Source organism: Aquila chrysaetos, chromosome 16 (assembly GCF_900496995.4).
Source record: "Aquila chrysaetos chrysaetos chromosome 16, bAquChr1.4, whole genome shotgun sequence".
In the NCBI taxonomy this organism is placed as follows: Eukaryota; Metazoa; Chordata; class Aves; order Accipitriformes; family Accipitridae; genus Aquila; species Aquila chrysaetos.
This window is the reverse complement of record NC_044019.1, coordinates 28,029,849-28,051,024: the sequence shown is the minus strand read 5'-3', so window position 1 is coordinate 28,051,024 and position 21,176 is coordinate 28,029,849. Positions and strand designations below refer to the sequence as shown.

Here is a 21,176-nt window from a genome sequence, read left to right as displayed (position 1 = left end):
AGCACATGGAGGTAAATGAAGCGACCCTGCCTACTTGGAGAGTCCCCATGCAGAATCTTGTCTGCATGCCTCATTACTGAAATACAAAATTCTGTTTCTACTAAAAGCTAGAATAATAAGAACAAACCCATTTCAATGGGTATCTTAAACTCAATTCAAAGAGAACCAGCCACTGCTGAGAAATTTAATCCATTTTGCTTTTCTGGCCCTTCATAATTCTCTCTGAAGTAATTAGGAGAACAGAACAGAAAAAGACATGGAAGTTGTTCTATGTTGTCTGTTGCACATGAGCTCCCAGCTGAATGCTGCTTTCTGAAATGCCTAAAAAAAGACCTGTATATACAAAAGCTAAAAAGGGACAGGAATAGAGTTCCTACGTTCTACATGGATATATCTGCTATCAGGATATTTTATTCAGGTGTGGTGTCTGCAATACAAAACCACTGTTGAAGAGCTAAAGAGGATATAGGGCAGAGATGCAGGAAAAACTAAAGCCTTAGGAAAGTTCCTCATTGTAGAAGAATAAAATTGTTGGAGCTCCCTGAGCCCAATAAAAGAAGAGGCAGTGACTTGATCATAAAATGAGAAACTTTATAGCAGAGAGTACTTCAATCTGTTGGTGATAAAGGAATACTCAGTAGCAAAATGTGAATCAATACCAGTTTCAAGCTATACAGAAGGTGCAGATTCTTAATACCAAGGTTCACTAGCCCAATGTTCAATATAGCAGGAGCAGTGATAGATTGTCCACTAAAGGAAATATCAACATTCAAAAATAATTTTTTAGAAGATAATTCCTTGTAAACTGTAGCTGTTGTTTGCTTTGACTCAGAAAGAGATCAGGGCGGTCCTGTGGGCAGTATTATCATAATTAGGTCACCTCCTGCATAATAGATCTTTTGGAATGAACATGAGTGCTTCTAAAACAATAATTTAGATACATAGCCAGATAGAATGATAACTTCTTCTGGCAAGAAAAGATGTAAATGTCCTAACAAGTGAGTCTGAATTCCTTTCCAGGATCATCTCACAATAAATTATGAAAAAGGAACAAGCAGTAATAAATGCTGGATGTTTCCCAAGTAAAAGAAAAGGCGAATGAAGATGCTGCCAATGAGCTCAGGTTATGTCTTGGTCATTTTGAGGTTCTCTTTGTTTTATTGCCTCTTCTCCCCTCATCCAAGAAGAAGATCAGAAACATGTGACTTCAGTTGAAACTAGAAAGCTACAAATATTTCCGTCTTGAGCAAATATTCCAAAGTTACCAAAGTAGAGGAATAAATAAGGGGACAAGGCCTGCTGGAGTCTAATTCAGATTCCAGAACAGACATTCAGAGCAGCTGATTCATGTTACAGTCTATGTCTCATAGACAACTTCTAATTCTTCAAGAAAACTTTTCTTCTGAGAGAATAACATCACTTTAACAAAGATAGTCACCAGCCATAACTGCTGTGAGGCAGAACATGTCAAGGCAGGGGCAGACTGGGGTAGATTCCTAAACTTTTGTCATCAGATGCAAGACTAGAGGCAGAATGTGTGGAATTTTTTTTTTCTGAAAATAGAAAAGAGAGAATTTGCAAAATTGCCGAAGTCATACCAGAGCAATAGGACTCATCGGGATTCTCTTCTGTCTTAGTTTGTTCAAGATTTTTGTGCTGGAGGAACTGAAGCCATGGTGTACTCCAGCCTGTTGTACCTGTCAATGAAGAACTTGTCAGAGAGAACCAGGGTGAGGTCTGGCCCAGGAGTAGAAGGAGTTGGGACTTTCTGCAATGTGGGAGGAAAGCAGGATTGCCTTGGCAATGCCTCAGTCCTCAAAGGCTATGTTAGGGGGGGGTAAAATTCTTACTCATGCTGGTTCAGACCATTTGCTATAGAATTAACCGTACTTGGGAAGTTGACTACCTGACAGATGGATGTTCTAGTCTCAGAGTTAAAATGGGATCTAGCACGATGCCTTCTTGATTAAAATGGATAGTGGCTGAACTTCTTGTCATAAGACAGACCTACATGTCCCATATATGAATCTAAAAAGCCATACACCTACTCCATGCTGCCTCAAATTTTCAGGTAGCGATGAAGCCTTAGTTTCTCCAGGGATGAAGAGGTCTGCGCAGTTACGTTTACTGAATGTGGCATGCTACCCCAGGAGACTACATAATTTATGGGAAACCCGGATGGAGAAAGTGGAAATAGATTGACATCAGACAGACCTTGCTCCTGCAAAAGGGAGTACCCGGTGGTCTGAAGCATGGTCACTAGATTGCCAAGACAGTGCCTGCCCAGTAATACACTTGACTGACCAGATATAAAAGCTCCTCATACTCATTCTAGGAGGAAGTGTCACACAGAGTTAGGATGGCATATGGTTTTCAAAATTTAAAGAGAATTTCACCATAGTTGTTGGAGATATGTCCAGAACTATAATCAATTTGACATTGCCAAAAACTGTCTCAACAGGGAAGAGCTATAGCTAACAAGAACTTGGGGACAAACACAAAGAACTCTAGAAATAGGACAGGAATGGGGTGTAACTTCCATGTATTAACTCCAAACTGGAGATTTAGAAGGTTGCTTACAAGGATTGTAGGTATTTGCGTGATGCTTGAACATTTTTCTGCTGCTTGACCATTTTCCTTTATCAGCCAGACATTCACGTACAGATCTGGAGTATCCTTTGTCCCTTGAAATGAGCCACTATCAAGCCTAGCTTGATCGTGAAGACCTGTGAGGCCATGCAGGGATCACATGAAAGCACTCTACATTGGCAATTCCTTCTCTTAAATATTCTTATACTTTTAACAAAGAAGGGCACACGTTCTTGTTCTTAGAACCAAACTCCAGCTGGAGTCTTCTTGCAGGCAGCTCTTGACCTGTGCTGAGCTGTATGTCAGCCCTCTTTGGCGTGTAAACACACTGCTCACCTGCATCTGAAAGCACTTCTGCATGCTTCCCTTGTTTTGAGAGAGGTATAGGCGATTTCCCTCATTAGACAATGATAGTTCTTACCAAAAACATTAAAAGCAAAAAAAATGCGACAGAAAAATACCAAGCAGTTTGTACGGCCGCAGTCTAGAGTCCCTGGGTCCTGAGCATGCTAGGCTTCTGCCCTTGCACATACGCCATGTACCATGGAGTATCTAGAAATGGGTCCAGAACTCATTCCATTTTTGTCTGAAGTCATAGAGTAGCTTGTGGCTAAAAGTTATGATCTGCCACCAGAGAGAAAAGAACTGGCAGTTAGGAGTATATGTGCACCACATCAGAGCTACGTGCCCCAGCTTAGCTACACCGGACTTGAGCCTTTGCTGCTTTTATTTAAGAGCAAAGTTTGAAAAATGAAAGAAAGTAATCATTACAGTCAGCGAGAGTAAGGAGCTCTGACATGAGTATGGAGGAGTCTTAGAGTATAAAAACTTTATGGGACTTATGTCCCTAGCAAGGAGGGGAGAAACAAACTCAGGAGAGCATTTTGGATTGATAAGGAACTATCTATGAGGTAGATTGGGAATGCAAAGAATAGGGAAAAGGTTGTGGAAGTGCAAGTAAGAATTGCTAAAGTGTCAAAGAAAATTAAACTTTGCAAAAGAAATCAAAGCAAGTAGCAAAAGCTTCTTCAGCCATATGAATGAAAAATACGACTGACCTCCTTGTGGAGAGGGTGGGATGTAGAAGTTTAAGGTTGATACACATCTCTGAGTCAAAATGCATATGTTGTCCTGCTAAGAATATACACCAATATGTGTCTGAAGAAGAGCGGTGTGGGAGACAGATGGTGAAGGCCAGAGAATTGAATTATGGTCGAATAGTGCAGGAGGCAAGTTGTTGCAGGATCCCTCCCTCATGTGTTGCAGAAGTTGGACGGTGGCCCAAGACCCACAGGAAGGACAGAAAGGTGCTCTGTGTGTAGGCTGTGGAACCACTGTGGGTGTTTTAATCCTTGCTATTGCCACGTTGTTCCTAAGTGGTGTTGCACAAGTCATCTACTCAAAAAACTTCCAAGCATAGTCACTTTTTGTAGTTTTGTGGATGGACAATTTCAGATAGCCAGAGCATTCAGAAGTGTGTCTGCAATCAGTGGGTGCTCTGCACAGAGCACAGAAAAGGCTATAAAAATGCTGACTAGTCTGAGAAAACCAACCCCAAAGATATGACAGTGGGAAAACAAAATGAGTTTCTTATAGGCATTTAAGATTTTTAGCTCAAAGCATGCTGTGTCTTATTTCTTCTTTGTAACAATATATAATGCTACCCGTGTGCTTGAGAGAGGGGCTTTTTAACAGCTGTTAAATTTCGAATTTGTAATTTTAGACCAGCTGAATTTAGACCTTGAAGCCACAGAAGAGCCCCTGGGGTTCTGAATTCCATGAAGTTGGCGGATGTGAAGGGTATATTTCATAGGAATCACAGGTTAAAAGAGATACATGAAATGCAAATATTAAGTACGTGGTGATTGTGGAAGAGATTAATATCAACCCTCTTTAAAATGAAATTGGGTGTGTATTTACAGGTGACGTGTGTATGAGAAGGTCACACCAGAATTGCAATAGCAAATCGTGTCAAGTTTTACAGCTTCATTGTGCATCATTGTAGCATCTTCTGTGTAGGGGTTTTAGTAACTTAGAAGTACAAAAAATTTATGTAATATAGTTCAGTGTCTTAATGCAACTTATTGTTCTGAGGGGAGTTTTAGTTTAGAAGGTTCACAGTGCATGTTACAGAACCTAATTTTACACCTCATTATAATTAAAATGGCATCCATCTTGTTTTTTTATTGTTTACCCATAAAATGCAACCCAAAACTAGGAGTGAAAGCAAAGTTTGCCCCCACCTAAATGGTAGTATTTCACAGGTGTTTTTTTTCTCTTTTGCAAAAGATATGAAGATTGCTTTCACAGAGGAAAAAAACCCCATGTGTTATCTTACTACTGGTATCTGGATTACGGAATGAAACAAAGTTAATCACGACTTTGAATATCTGAGCAGACTAAACCCCTCAAGGCAGTGAAGAGAAGAGGGCCTCCACTGCAAACTTGACTCTGTGCCCTGCAAAAAAAAGCTTGGTTTTGCTTTTGGTTTCTCTTCCCATTTCTGAAAGTACATGATGTTCCTGAAAAGTAGCCCCATCTGAGATACGGGGTAGTGTCTCATTAATTCAAAATATAATAAAAAAGGAAAACCTGGTCCTTTTCTCCTCCTGACTGAAATGGCATCTTTTAATGTTCTTACCAAGCAAATAATTACTGGATTATTTTTTTCCTCCAATACATTTCTTCAAAACAAAAGTTTGCTGTCTGCAAAAGTTATTGTCTCTTGAAAAGATTGAGGAGATGTTTCAGAGTGTAGCCTTGTCCTGAATTATGGATTCCCAATTAAGTTTTGTGCCGGAGAGAAAATAATTTAAACTATTTCAGTTTTCTTGCCGTGTTTAGAGGTCAGAGCCACTTCAGGGCAGAACATCCACAAACCCTCCACAAAGAAGGTGCTGTTCCAGCATGGCTTCAGACCAGCCAGGGCAGGGCAGAGGGATTCAGGTCTGCCTACATAGGTAAGTGCAGCCGTAATTATAGATGCTTACCTTCCCGGTCACGCTTCTCAAACTCTCTGTACTGTTGACGTCTAACCCTGGAGACATGTACAAGCCATAGCTGTCTGTCTGTCTTAGATATAAGTTCTCACCCTTCTGGGTGAGACTCTACAGCTCGTAAAATAGATGTTCTTCATCCAGTCTTGCCCAGGAGCCTCACTTAGTAGGTGTTCTCACAGCACGTGTGACAGGCTCCATGCAAAATTTAGGTTTTGTAGAAAAGGTGGTCAAAAGAACCATAGGTGGCATCCTGTATGACAAAATTACTCAGAACTTAGAGGACTTCTCTGGAACAAGAGATTTTCTTAGAAACAAGATGCTTCAGTGTATCCTAGTACTAGATTTTTTTTTCTGGACTGCTCTGTGCTGTGCCAGTTTATCTCCAGCAGATTAAGCGTAAACTGCGAACATTTACGTGATACGGGATAAAAATGTTGATGCAATAACTACCAGTTCAGAAGTCACGTACTGGCTTTCTGGAAATCTGGAAAACAATGTCATGTGCCTGTGCAAGGAGACAAAAGCAGTGATGTAGAATAGCTCTGTGCACGTGTACTAGCTCCCAGATACGTACGACATGGATTTTGGCTTGTGTGTGGGTAGGTGTTGCAGAACACTGACTGTGATGTAAATTCACTCTAACTGATTTCTCAATAGTTTCTCTGGGTGAGTATATCTGTCGTTTTCACTGTCTGGGCTTTTCCATGCAACTCTGAAATTTGTTTGGCGACCTGGATAGTATAGACAGAGGCAGCTTCTGCTTTCCGATTGGGAAAGGACTTGTTTGAGGTTTTTTCATCTAATGTAATAGCAATGGGCATTACAGGACCCTCTGGATAGGATCTGATGCTAAATATATTCAGACATGGAATACTATGCACACTGTTAATATAGAGGACAATTATCTTAGAATTCCCAAACTTAATTCATCTAAGTAACAGCAGTGGTTTGGTGGATATTGGCACCCACAGCGTGTGTCAACAGGGAAAGTCATGATTACTGACTGTGTGTCTATAGGCAGAGACATCCCGTATTTGTTCACTCCAATATGTTCCTGGCCCTGTATTCTCCAGCTCCTTGTAGACCAGAATCTAAACCCGCATTTTTATCTACTCCTTTTCAGGTAGCTGCTGCATTTACAAGTCTGAATATAGGGCAATGGGAACGTTTTTTTGTACTTTCAGCCAGCTATGGAGTAACTTGAATTTTTTTTGCATGTGTATAAAAAAAACCCACATAGGCAGAAATTTGCAACAACTACTGCGTATTTTATTACCACCACCTCAAGTACTGAACACGATTTATGTAAGACTCTACACATATTTCATGCTAGAACATGAACACATCATTAGTGCGGACACTCTTAACTTTTATTTAGAGCAAGATAAAGTGTTACAAAACACAATGTGACAGCACAGTAGAAATTATTCCTCCCATTCTTTTATCACTGCCTTCTAATGAATACCAATAGTCACATTCTCTTTTACCTAGGGTGGTTCAACCATTGCCACATGTCAGAAACTTTTAAACAGTTGTTTGGGGCTTGACTGATTAATTTGCAAGATGCTACATTATGTAAAGAATTAGAATTGCATAATTAACAGTTCTGCGTCAGCCAGAAAGACTGCCCACTCCACGCGGGGCTGAGGGCAAGGCAGGTGTCTCTGCTATGTGAGATTTCAGCTGTCTGCCCAACTGGTTTTGGGCTGCTGTTAAGTCACTGGGAAACACAAGGAAGACAAAAACCCAAGACTTCACGTTTGCCACTGTGTTTGCAGGCTGAGACTCGCACAAAGTGTGCTGAGAAAAATAACTGTAATCTGAGAAGCCTCATCATCACTTATAGCACAAATATCCTGTAAACTCTATTCCAGGGTCCCTTAAGGACAAACTCTTCCAAATAAAGTTATTCTGTATAAATTAAATGGTACTTTTCTCCTGATGCAGAGGCCTATCAGATCATCTCTGTTTTGATCAGCTTTTGCCTGGGCTTCCTGCACACCATCTGCTTGGGAGACAGGGAACGCAGCCGTAATTTCACCTCACCCTGCTGAGGTACCTTGATCAAGAACATAGTTTGGCTTTCCCGTCCTTCTGTCCTTCCCCAAGTCTGCAGCTTCAGTCGTCCTCAGAGCTGGGAGCTCATCACAACAACCACTTTTCTTTGAGTCACAATATGTGAATTGTCTGTGAAACTCACTGTCACAAGAAATAGTTGAGACCTAGAACTTGTTAGGTTTCAGGGAGGGACTGGCATTGTTGTAGACAATATTTGTGGTTATAAACATAATAAATGTATAAACATAAATAAAAATTTGGGGGAAGGTGGAAAACTCGTGATTCGGGATTTAACTCACTATTGCATTATAAAGGGATAGGATGGAAACCTAATGAGGACAGACTATACCGTATCTGCCTACTGCTTGTACCTTCCTCAAAAGCATCCGAGACTAGTAATTTTGGATTTAAAAAAAATACAAGAATTAAGAGAATCCTAAATCACAAGTAGGGCAATATTTCATATATGTGGGCTTAGTTTTTTTCTGGGTCACCTGCAAAATTGATGTGACTTCATAGGAAACATGGCATTGCCTTCTCTTTGCTATTTATTACAACTGAGAACTCTTACCTTTTTACTGCACAGCAGGTCCTCTCTGAACATCAGAGAAATTTAGACTTTGGCTCTACAAGACTAATATTTAAATAAGGTTAATTATGTAAACAGCACCATTAAACATAGTTTTAGAACTCCTTATCTACAGCCAAACTTGGTGTTAACAATTGTTGTTGTTGTTGTTGTTGTTATTCTCAACCCCAAAATCTTTTCATACCTGTTGTTGACTTATGAATGAATTAGTCGAACAATGAGGTGATTGAATGACTGGACTACACACAGGAAACTCCGAAAACAACTGTAGGCAAAGTACTGTTAATACGCAAGCTAAATTAACTGGAGATAAATAATGTTTTCTTAATGTGTTCTTTCTTTACTCTGTTCTGGTGGTATTTTGATCAACAATGCTTTTAGTTAAGAAAGACACATGAATTTAGCGTGTCAGTGTCAACACAGAAAATTTCAAAGACCAAGGACAATCTGACGTTTTGGGGTAGTGATGAGACCGTTAAGAGATACGTTGTGGAGAGATTGCAGACCTTGGAGCATTCTGCTGTTTTCACTGTGCTAGTATACAAGTTGGCTCCATGCCTTGACGGCAGGAATTACAGTTGAATACGAGATGTTAGCAAACATATTTAATAGCAGCTTTTGGCTTTCCACACAGGCTCCTTTACAGCTTTACATTTTGGCACTGTATGACATTATGAAGCTCCACTGTATGGTAAATGCAGGATTTCCTGACATTAGTGACTGATTAAAGGATTACAGAATGCTGAAAGTGCTTCGGTTTTCTAATAATGTCACTGAATATTTGCTGCAGAAAAGCTGTCCGCAGCCTTCCTCAGATTTCTCTTCTGGCTAATCCCCATATTGACTCAGCAGCATGGAAGCAAGTTAGCAGCTTACCTTATCCAGCTCCTAATGCTCTGTGAAGGTGCTCACTTAATAGTCCTTTCTGTCATTTTGCCATCTCATTTAACTGAATAACAGATAATCTTCCCAAGTTTTTCTATTTATGCATATTTGTATTCAGTGAAGTAGTTTACAGCCCTCACAAGTAATCAGACCTTCCAAAAGCAACTCAGAAAGGACAAGAAGGAACAGGGCTTTTATTCAAGGGTGTGTCGAAGTGTCTGGTGTGACCGTGGAAGAGGAGGGAGCTATGGAAGGGTGTGTTTGGGCAAGGGGAGCCAACCAGCCCTAGAAGCACAGGGAGTGGCTCGGAGTGGGACTGTATAACGGGCAGGCTGAGATGGTTCACCCACTGCCTGGACACAGCGCTGCAAAGCTTAGACTGGTGAATCTCAGTCCTGGCTGCACATCTACCAGTACAGATGGCTCCTCAGACTGGCTCCACTGAAAAGGAGACGCAACCTGTTTCAGCCTTTCTACAGCTTTTCACTTGGGAAGAAATCAGAATCCACAATGGCCGTGGTCAAAGTCAGGAGCAATGGCTGGTGATTGACAGGAAGGTTTACGATGTCAGCAGGTTTTCCAAACACCACCCTGGAGGCAGCCGAGTTATTAGCCACTATGCTGGCCAAGATGCTACGGTAAGGTCTAGGGGGCTAGTGGAGGAAGGTGGTTCCGTTGGCAGGGCAGGATGACGTGGTGGGGCTCCAGTGGAGAGCGCTCGTGGTAATTGGCACCATGCCTGGTCAGATAATGTACCACACATGTCTGTGCCATCTGTAAAAATGCCCTTCTGGTTACCTTCAAGGTCAGGATTGCCTTCAAGATCAGAATTACCCGCTGTGCAGATTGTAAAGCTCTGTTTAAGTTCATTACCCCCTGCTGTTCCAGAATTCTCTTCATCTTTTTTTGCTATGTATAGTTGTATTACATCCCTTTGAAGAGAGAAGGACCAGAACTACATGCAGTAGTCAAGACTGTGGGTACGCTGTGGATTTATGTTGCATTATAATGACACTCTTCTGTCTTGCTCTCGATTTTTGTTCTGCTAATCTTTAACATTCTTTTTGCTTTTAAAATGCTGCTATGTTCGTATATTCTGAGAAATACACACTTTTACAGAAAACCACGACTGGAAGGTGTCTCAAAAGATCATCTGGTTCATGACTTTGCCTAAAGTCAGGATGCAGGATTTTTTTCCAAGTACTCTTGACTATGCTAGAGCTCATAATTGTATATATATGGTGAGAATTATCTTCCTCTAGAGCTCATAATTATATATATGTGTTGTGAGAATTTTCTTCCTCTGTGTGGCTTACTTTGCAAATATAGATAATATGCATTGCAGAACATTACATTGATACCAAATGTTGGAGGTCAGGTGCGCTGCAGATGATAGTCCTTGAAGTTAATCTCTCATAAGATGATAATGAGGGCCTAAGAGCAGGGAGGAGAAAAGACAGGTTGCAGGACTGAAAGGCTTGTGTTTCTGTGATAAGGATCTGTGGTACTGATACTGTGGATAGAACCTGCTGTTTCAAAGCTGCAGTATAGATACTTACAGCTTGACTCAGTTTTTTAATTCCTCACAAGAGGGAGCTACATAAAAATGTATAAAAAACTGTAGTCTGAGGGGCACAGAATCATGATGGAAACATTTCCCCAGTCCACTGGGTCTGGACAGAGTTACTCATTTGTCACTGTGACAAAGGGCCACTGGATATCTGTAGAAAGCTCAGCTGTCTGAAAAGCCACCTTGCTCTGTCTTCTTCTAGCCTCAAGTACTCAGAGGTAGACTGTCTCTGAACAAGAGACTCCGGAGGAATGTCAGACTGCACAAGGGAAGTCCTCTGTCCTCTTCCAGGGGCTTAATCCTGACCAGACGTGTGCAGACTTTTTTGTGTGTCATGACAACCCACAATGATTTTCAGAGTCAAAATCAGCAAGTACCTGGCCGCTCAGGCACTGAGGATTTTGTTATATCTAGTCTTTCTGGAAGACAAAAGAGTATGGTCAGCCTCTTTACCTTTCTTCTGGAAAATTCACTGAGGACATGAGTTAAAGAAGAGGTTTGGTTTATCTGGAATTTCATCCTTTATTCCATAGTTTATATTTGATTTTGAAATTGGTATTTCAGACGGTTCCTGGACAGACCCAATTGTGTCACTAGTGTTACCCAGTTCCCCAAAACATCAATCAGTCTGAAAACTGACAGGGAACTGTAAGAGATACCCAGTTAATCCTGCTGTGTATGGAGCTTCAGCAGATATTGCCTATGGCCCTAGTGTAATAAAGACAGGATTTTGAAAACATCATCCTAAGCATGGCAAAGACACACCTCATTCGTTGACGTGTTTTCCTGCTCCTGGTTCCCATCCACAGGGCAGGGCTGCTGGCTGGAGCCTTCTAGGGAAGGACTGTGCTGAAACAAGCAGATGAAAGAGCATGTTTCCCTCTGCAAAGAGTTTTTCATCAAGCACTTTCATGTTCGTTACGAGCCTCACCCAGGTACTTTTATGAAATCTAGTTTCTTGAATCTTCTCCAGCTTCCTTGGGCTAAGCTCCAGTTGACGGCAAAGAACGACAGGAGCAACCAAAGGGACAAAAATGGACAAAGGAAACTGGATTATGTATTACATCAAAGACCTGGAAAAAAGAGAGGCTCAGCATCTTGTGTTTAGTCACATACCCTTTCTAACGCCTTTTGTGTATTTTTCAGGATGCCTTTGTAGCATTTCACAATGATAAGACTCTGGTGAAAAAATACTTGAAATCTCTGCTGATTGGGGAGTTGGCACCAGATCAACCCAGCTTTGAGTCTAATAAAAAAGTGAGTGTCCTAGAATCCAGCTGTGGGAATGGCTTGGGGTTCGGTATGGGAGGAGAGGGAAAATAAGAGCGCTAGCAGAAGTAATTTCTGAAGCGGTGTGCCTGATGCTGTGCCACAGGCTGGGTGGTGGGGAGGCAGCTGGCAGTGCATGGAAACATACACCGTCCCGGAATCACGAAATCCGCACCTGGGGGTGAGGAATGAGCCCTAGAGCCCCAAATTGTGCTCAGTTCTTCCCACTGCGATGGCTCAGTCCCAGAGCTTGAGCAAGAGTCACAGCTTGTTTTCCAGTGTCAATGCAAAACCAAGATCTGTTGATCTCACGCTCATTTTTGCACAGAGACCCCTCTGATAGAATATCTCCATGGCTACTTTGGGATTCCTGGGTCTGCTATGTTACATTTTCAAAGTAGACACTGCATTAATACTCACTTTACCCACAGAAATCACTTTTAGAGGATTTCCGTGAGCTGCGCTGCACCATTGAGAAGATGGGACTTCTGAGGCCAAATTACGTCTTTTTCTTCCTGATTTTCCTTCACTTCGTGGTACTGGATGCTGCATCCTGGCTCACGGTCTGGTACTTTGGGATATCCTTAGTGCCTTTCCTGGCTGGCATGGTGTTCTTCACCATTGCTCAGGTAAACTGCTGACAGCTGTCCAACACTGCAGATATGTTTGGTTCTTCCAGATGGAGAGGATTAATGAAATGTGTATATCCCAGTCATTGCTTTTCTGCCTCTTCTTAGATCCTGTTATCTGGCTGAAGGCAACAAGCACGTTCTACATCACAATTTTTGTTGCCTCCAGTAAATCTCATTTTGCTGACAAGCTGCTCACTAGGCTTGGTGGGGTGTCGTGGAGCTGGCAGGTTTACGAGATGGGGTGAACTGATCTAATCACTTATCCCAGCAGAAGAGGGAATATTTCACTCTGAATTCCACTTTTGGCTCCATGCTCCTTCTGTTTACTGTCTGATGGCTCTGGTGTTTGTTGGGTCCTTTACGAGCCAATTACACTCACCAGCCCTGAACTGTTTTCTGCTGGATTAGTAAACTGAATCATAGAAGGGCACGATACATGTCAAGGTCGGTGTAGGGAAGGGGGGAATAGGACTTTGTGGCCCTTAGGTGGGAGAAATTGCAGTGTGAGGGGAGGAAGAAAGCAAGATTTTCTTAGTTGCACTGAAACCTTAGGTTTGCTCAAACATCCACGGAACAAGTGCAGAGTAACTCACTTTTTAAAATAATCGGTTGTATTTGCCTGATATCTGCTAAGGCAGTTATTCATCAAAGAACATTCTTGTATTTCCATGGGAATATGAAATGCAATGAAGCTATGGATTTGGAAATTCTTACACTTTCTAGCTGGTTACTTGGAAATTATATGTTTGTGATGGGAGCAAAAGACTTCCATGCCGTAACAGGCAAATTAATTGTAATGATGCTTTGCTGCTTTCCCTTTAGCTGCTCCAATAAAATAGATATCTGGTATTGAGCAGCTTTAGTGGACAGTAGCCTGGAAGGAAGTTCTCAGCACTGAGCAGGTAAGACAGCAGGTAGTGTTTCTTCCCCAAACCAGAAGGAAGACTCACTCACACCATGAAGTTACAGAGACTCTGGAGGCAGATGAATGCACTGCCCTCTGATTCTGTTTCCTCAGTGATCCTTTTGTCTTCCAGATCCAGATGGGCTGGTTCCAGCACGATCTGGGTCACTGCTCCGTCTTCAGGAAGCCTAAATGGAATCGACTTCTGCAGATTGTTGTGATAAATGTTCTGAAGGTAATTGCCTCACGGTGGGAATATTCTCTGGGGCTAATCTGGACTGAGCAATGGATGGGAGTGTCCCTACAATCAGACAGTTATCACCTGTGAGGAAAGTGTAGTGCAGCCATCAATAATAGGTGGATAAATAGTGATGCAATTGTTGATATTGTTCTAGTCTGAATCCCTGGTCTTCAACTTTTCCTGCAGGGATTACCAGCCAGCTGGTGGAATCACCTGCACAACCAGCACCATGCCAAACCCAACTGCTTCCGCAAAGACCCTGACCTCAACATGCACCCTCTCCTGTTCAGCTTGGGAAAGACACTCTCCGTGGAGGTGAGCAAGGGGACGCCTGGAGAAGCAAAGGTTGTAATGACAGAAAGCTATAGAGCGAGGTATAATAATAACAACCCAGATTGTGCCTTTCTGCAGAAACTCATGATAACTCCCAAAGTGTTCCAAGGTCTGAGAGTCCCATGGTTATTATGATGCTTAGGCATCATCTCCTGAGAAGCAAAGTCTTAAAATCAGTGCTTAAGTTCTCTGTGTTGATAGAAGAGCAGGGTAAGCACCTTGAAGGCAGTCCAAAGAGTGAGTCAATCCACTTGCATTAGTGTTAGAAGTTCTTAGTGATCCTATAGATAGTGAGTCAGATGTTCTCTTTGGGTCCTTTTGGCTGTGGGAGCTGTTTGGCACCTAAATCCTTCAGGACCAGTATAGCTGCCACGCACAAAACACAAGTATAGCAAATTATTTCTTAATCACAAATTTTATGGCTTTCATAAAAATAAAAATCACGAACAGACCCTCCCTGCATCCTTGTGACTTCTGATATCATCAGGATAGGCAAGGTCTCTTTTGCCCTTTCTTTCCCTGGCAGTAAATAGGGAAATTTCAGTAAAAATTTCAGTAAAAAACCAGTAAAAATTCTGTTTACTGATGGGGTGATGAAATGGCCTCTTTGCTAGATAACCAGCCTCTTAAAATAATGTCTCTCTCTCCTTTAGCTGGTAATAAGCAAAGAAATTCCAACTCTCCAAGGCATGTGGAAAATTCCAGCTCTGCTGTCTCAGAAAGACTCCTGTAAAGGGAGTTGGTACAAAATACTTATTCATAGAAAACTGTTAGTTGCAACTGAGAAGGATTTTGTCAGTGATCTTCCAAAAGCTCATTCATGGCTATATATTCACGTGAGCGTCTGGAGTGAGCTGGCTGTGCTAGATTGGGTTCGATGGAAGTGAAAGTGTAGGAAATGAGTCCTCGTGTCTTCCTGCGTTTTAACAGAAAAGGGTCAGGCACCCTGTGGATGGGCAAAATGGATTTCAGTGGTTTCATTTAGACCAGTTCATTGTTTTGTTTCAATTTCGATCCAGTGAAGACATCTTTGAGGTGTTCAAGTTTTTTTTCTCAGTAAGAGGGGAGCTCTGGAAATAGTTTGCTCTGCCTCATTATTTTGTCCTTTGAAGAATCACAAGCACAAAATTTGCAGATGATGTTAAGAATCCTTTTGTGCAAATAGTGAAAAAAATACACTGTGAAGAAATAAACTTGTTTGTGCTTTTTGTAAATATTTCATCTTTTTGCTGTTTCATGTTCTTGAACGCAAAGTACTCGACCAAACAAAAAGGCAGATATCTTTATAGAGTGTTTACTACTTTGATCTTGCGGAAATGATTTTACAGTCATTATAGGATAGCATCCAAGTGCTTATGTAATTTCTGACCACTATCTCCTCTGTTACTCAAAAATCTGGAATGTCTGCATCCTATCTCATCTGATACAGAAATTCAGATGTAGCTTTCACAGCAAACACATCCTGCATTCATCACCCACCAAGTTTCCTGGTTTTCTTGTTAATAACTTGTTCCTACTCAGCACTGATAGTCTCAGCACTCTATGGTGAATACAGGGAATTGGTTAGATTGGACTTTCATTACCATCACTAGAAACTTCTCCTACAAAATTCAAATGACCTCTGAGCATTTTTGTGATTTTTGAGCAATTTTGTATCCTGCCATGAGTTTTGGAACTCTCCTAAAAAAGGCGTCTGTTCTGACATTGGCATAATATTGATATCTGGATACAGGGGCTCAAATGAAATCTGCTCCTCTCCATTGCTTTGGAACTTCAGTACCTGCTTTTCAAGAAGAGGGGTTGAATTAGAGAGATCGAGATTAAGAGGTAGCTCTCGATGTATTAATTAGACAGGAATAAGAAATACCTTATGAAGGCTCTCAGGTCTCCAACTGGCCCATTACAATGTCTTTTCATTTTTCAGCTTGGAAAAAAGAAGAAGAAGTTCATGCCTTACAATTACCAGCATAAGTATTTCATCTGTGAGTATCCCCGCTTCCTTGCAGTGCTGTAGGAACTTCGCCTAAAAATCGTGACTGCATCTCCTCCCCGAAATGAAGGTTTTAAAGATAATCCCATTGAACTCACAGCTTCAGGAAGCTTTCTTCATGTTAAAGAAGGTTCACATGAGGAGGAATTGCCCCTTATTTCTCTGTTAGGATTATGTGATGTTAGGTACTAGATAGGAGTGAATCAAGTGTGAGGAAGAGAAAGAAATGAAGAAGTGGTGAGATGAAAAGAGGAGGAGATTATGTGGACACATGAAAGTCAGTCTAAATGGAAGACAGCAATTTTTCTTCTACTGGAAAGAAGAATCTTTCTTCTTACAGCAGAATATTCTGTAAGCATTATGATGCAGTGAAATTACAAATGTCTCTCTGTTTTCATTCTTTCCTTCAGTATTGGCCCCACTTGCAATTATACCCTTCTTCCAGCTGTCTATATTCTACTTTGCAATCAAGAGGAAAAAGTGGTTGGTAAGCACTACTTGCACTGGCTAGAAAACTTTCAAAAAATGTCACCACTCCGTGGCTATATTAACCTTCAACTCAGGTGATTGGGGGGTTTAAGATAGAAAAGGCTGATTCTAGGCTTGCTGCAGCAGGAATGCAGTCAACAGATCCAGGGAGAATTTTTTACAAGGGGCCTTTTACCCTCTTAGCAGCTGAATAAAAGTTAACAGAAAACTATCAGACCTCGGCAGAGTGTGATTACAGGGCTGTTTCCTGGTCTTTAGTTACTGGTGGTAAAGTGGGAAAATATTTCTGTGGGAATATTTCAGGGATACACTCAACTTGAGGCAGAATGATGGTGTGGAGCTTACTCTTGATGAATAAGACATCACAGAAAGAACATTTTTTATGCTGCGGTTCAAGTAAAGGGGAGAGGAAGGAGTGGAGAGAGTTCATCAACAAAGGCGGCTTTTTTTTTTTTTTTTTTTACAGGACCTGTTATTGATTGTAGCTTTCAACATCCGAGTCTGTCTCATGTATATTCCTTTAATGGGATTTAACAATTTCATGGTATACTACTGGCTGTCCAGGTAACACACAGCATACCCAAAGTCCCCATGACTAATATTTGTAAACAATATTGAGCTTCAATGGAAATAAATGAAAACTAGTCATACTCACTACAATTTTCTCAGAAATAAATAGCCAAGAATAAACAGTATAACATCAGGGTGGTGGCGGTGGCTGCTCAGGGACGTCTGCAACTACAGATTGAGGGGCTCTTGAAAGAAACTCCAAAAGTTAGGAGGCAAAGGGATGGAATCGAAAATCCTGAGTTATGTAAAAGTGCTCTTTTGCTTAAAATGAGACTCAGGAAAGTGTTTTAATGGTAAATTTGGATGGGATTAGAGATTTGATAAGTGTTTCTGTGTTTATCTGCCCAGGTACCTAGAGAGTAACTGGTTTATTTGGGTGACGCAAATGAATCACATTCCAATGGACATTGATTATGATAAGAACGAAGACTGGGTATCTACACAGGTGAGAATCCCCTTTCTTCTGGAAGAGTGGGTCTGCAGTTCTGCATTATAGGAAAAAGACAACGCTGTTATTCTCTTACCTTTAATGCTGAGTTAATGAGGTTTGTCCCTACCATTCATTAAATAGGCATGCATTTCTGTAGTTGTCAAGACATTTAAAACCTTAGTTGGAAAACGGTACATCTAGATTAAAAAAACAAATCCTGTTTTTTTCACTGAAAGGTTTTGACATATTTTTCACAACACTTTTCCCTTCCTATTATGAAAAAACACTGATGGTATAACAGTCAATATCCTTTTTAGGCCAACTAAAGAGAAGCAAAGTGGGACTGGATACATTTATTTTTCACCCTACAGGTTACAGGTTTACTGCAGATAAAATAAATCTGACAAAACTTAGGTCTGATAAAAATGAATATGTAAATACAACTTTACTCACATCTATACTGCCTCCAGCAGTATAATCCCACATAGTGGGTTCTAAGCATTTTTCCTTATATTAAAAGACCCAGCCTGATATTCATCTGACCAAATCTGGATGTCTACATCTGAACACCTGCTACATTCATTGGAGAGAAAGAGCCATTTCTAGAGCACGATTCATCTTACTCTAATATACTTGTACTGGTTTGAGGAGGCCAGAAGAATGTTTTTTGTTTCTTTATTGGGCATCTTTTCTTTCCGTCCAAGTGCGAGATGTAAGGAGAACCTCTTAAAAGAATCACAGTTGGGGTTGTGTGCATGCCAGCAAAGAAGCTTTTCTTTCTGAGCAAAGAGCTAGCTAAATTAACCTATAACCCAACAACCCATTTCAATCTAAACTTCGTTTAATTCTTCAAGGCAATGATGGCTATAATCCCTGACACTAAATTGCTTTTTATGCTAGATGAGGATGGGTAATGATTGCTGGGGTTCAATTATCAGACTTGCAGAAAAAGAAAAACTAATCATTTCTTTCTTTTGTCTTTTTCCCTCCCAGCTCCATGCAACATGCAACGTGAACCAATCTTTGTTCAATGACTGGTTCACTGGGCACTTGAACTTCCAAATTGAGCACCAGTGAGTATGATTATGGGGAGAAGAGTGGGAATAATATGGGGCACTTAAAAGCAAGAAGGGCCGTGTAGTCTCACATTAAACTGTCTCAGGAGACCCTTTGCTCTCCTTCTTGGGGAGGGCAGGGAAATATTTTGAATGGAGGGAACAGAGAGTGGTGCAAGTGAAGTCTTAAAATAACTCTCTCTTATTCAATACTGCAGCCTTTTCCCCACAATGCCTCGACACAACTACTGGAAAGCAGCTCCTCTGGTGAAAGCCCTTTGTGACAAGCATGGCATTGAGTATAAAAGCAAGACTTTACTGACAGCCTTTGTAGATATTTTGCAGTAAGTATCAATTAACAAGGTAGTTTCGCACTGTGATAGCATGCAAGGGGAGGACATAGGCAACCATTTCAAATCAACATCCAAGAAGAGATCAAACCTAGAGTTTATTTAGGTTTTTCTAAAGACACACTTAATTTTCAAACATTTTCAAAGTTTCAAAGATTTTTTTCTCTTCATTAAATCCTCTCAACTCATTCCCTGTAGTCAGAGTTGGCTATGAGATGTCCATGCAGTTTTCAATCCATTTTTAACATTTACTTCTTTTTACATCTAAACTACAGTTTTCTTCCCATGAAGTTCAATATTGTGTTCCCATAAGCGAATTTTTACTTTCTGTTCTTGCAGTTCACTGAAGCATTCTGGGGAGCACTGGCTTGAAGCATATCTGCATGGATAGAAACTGGCAATGCTCTTGCAGGAAGGGAACCTCTTCACCAGACAACTGCTGCAAAGAGTCAGCACAGACCAACAGTGTGTGTGTGCGCCTTCTGGCATAGAAACTCAGGACCTGGGCAAAGCTAATTTCAGTAAGAATGGCTGGGAAAGTGGGTTAAAGATACATTTTTTCTTGTTTCAAACCATGAACCTTTATTTTTCCTGCTCTTAAACTCAGCATTTAGAGCCATGATGAACTGGGCCTTTAAACCGGGGAGAAGTAGCTCTTGAATCAGCTTGATCAATTTACTTCATTGGAAGTGCCAGCTCGTTGCTTATGGAAAAGGTTTGAAAGGAAATCCTTCACAGAGTCATAGAATCACAGAATGGTTTGGGTTGGAAGGGACCTTTAAAGATCATCTAGTTCCAGCCCCCTGTCATGGGCCGGGACGCCTTCCACTAGACCAGGTTGCTCAAAGCCCCATCCAACCTGGCCTTGACATTTTCTAATGTCATTTATAGCTAATATAGTCCATTATGAGACAGTTGAGCCACACTGGCAAAACCTATATTATGCTGTATTCATCTAAGTGACCTAAACCCATGAAGGTAGTCTCTAACGGCAAATAAGTAGACAATTTGCCCATAAAGGCAAGGGCCATGTGGAAGAAAAACAGTTCTTCTCCTCTGCCATTCACATCCAGAACTCTGTGCCCCAGCTTTCAGTGGACAAACCACCCAAAGGAGGAACACGTGAAAGATCTTAAAGTGAGATACCACCGTGAACAAGATGACCCATCTGCAATCCATTGATAAGCAACTTATATGTATTACAAGCTACAGACAACAGCAGCCTTCTTCTAGGTAACAAAAAATATCAAGCCCAACACACAAAGCAGAAGGAGTTTGGACTTTTTATTTTTGCCTTTGTTTTTTAAGAACATCTCCATTTATTCTTTTGATTTATATTTTTTTGTGTGTGTTGGTGCAGGTACTAATAACACTGTTCTGGTTATTTCCTAATAATAGCTGACAGATGCCATTGAAAAGTGTTCTGATTAAAAAAGTAGTTATTAAAAAACTGCTTTGAATGTTATTTGAAAATCCCTTCTAATTCTAACTAGTACCTAGAAAAATTCTGTGTTCCCATATCCAAGGTTGGTTAGAATGGTGATATCCACAATTGTGTGCAACAGTAGTAACATTTTATAAGTATTTAAGTGAGAGTACTGTCTTAAGATGAATGCAGCGATTTCGCTGCATGCTCTATTTGCTAATATATGAAGACATTTTAAAATGGATGTCTTGGTAAAGGTAATATAAATATTAAGGCTTCCTACTTTTTTTACCAGTGAGACTTGAAAGCTGTGCTGAGTAGAGCCTGAGTCCCACTGAAATCCTCTAAATACAAGAATGACACAGAATGGTTCTTTCTGGTGTCAGCCTCATAAATCAAACTGATTATTTGTTGCATTTAGTTAGCATTCTACTCATTTGAACGTAGTAATTTATTGAGTCGGTCTTTTTGCAACCTCATTTTAATTAAAATGTTTCTGTCTCTTTAACTGGTTCAACAGGCTCCTCTGTGTGAATAGTCATTTCTTTATCTGCTTCATAAAGGTTATTAACAATTAAGTTGGTTTACCTTTATCAATTTCTAACATCGTTCACAAACTTCAAGGGGTCAGGGTAACACCTGATGAGAAGTTGGCAAGCCACTTTGTTTTGCATTCGCACTGAGGTCTCTAATAGTCTGATCTTAATGAGTAATAATTGGAAATTGCCCCAGCTGTAACACTGGTATAGAAGGAAAATAAAATGTGCACAGTGAAAGCCTCTTCAACAGAAAACTTA

General features: G+C 40.8%; 1 protein-coding gene across 2 annotated transcripts; it reads left to right on the top strand.

Moving 5' to 3' along the window:
- The first annotated feature begins 8,919 nt into the window (after positions 1-8,919).
- On the top strand, positions 8,920-20,887 carry LOC115352165 (acyl-CoA (8-3)-desaturase-like). Of its 2 annotated transcripts, XR_003927006.2 has the most exons (13): positions 8,920-9,758; positions 11,837-11,947; positions 12,391-12,588; positions 13,629-13,730; positions 13,923-14,051; positions 15,994-16,051; positions 16,470-16,546; positions 17,015-17,112; positions 17,467-17,563; positions 18,542-18,621; positions 18,822-18,947; positions 19,293-19,474; positions 19,561-20,887. XR_003927006.2 is itself a non-coding variant. In XM_030039893.2 (12 exons), exons 1-12 carry the CDS (start codon positions 9,540-9,542, stop codon positions 19,342-19,344), a joined length of 1,347 nt encoding a protein of 448 aa, XP_029895753.1. In that variant the 5' UTR covers positions 8,920-9,539; the 3' UTR covers positions 19,345-20,887. The 2 variants fall into 2 exon arrangements, 1 of the variants encoding a protein (XP_029895753.1); XM_030039893.2 differs by having other exon boundaries at positions 19,293-20,887.
- Positions 20,888-21,176: the final 289 nt, after the last annotated feature.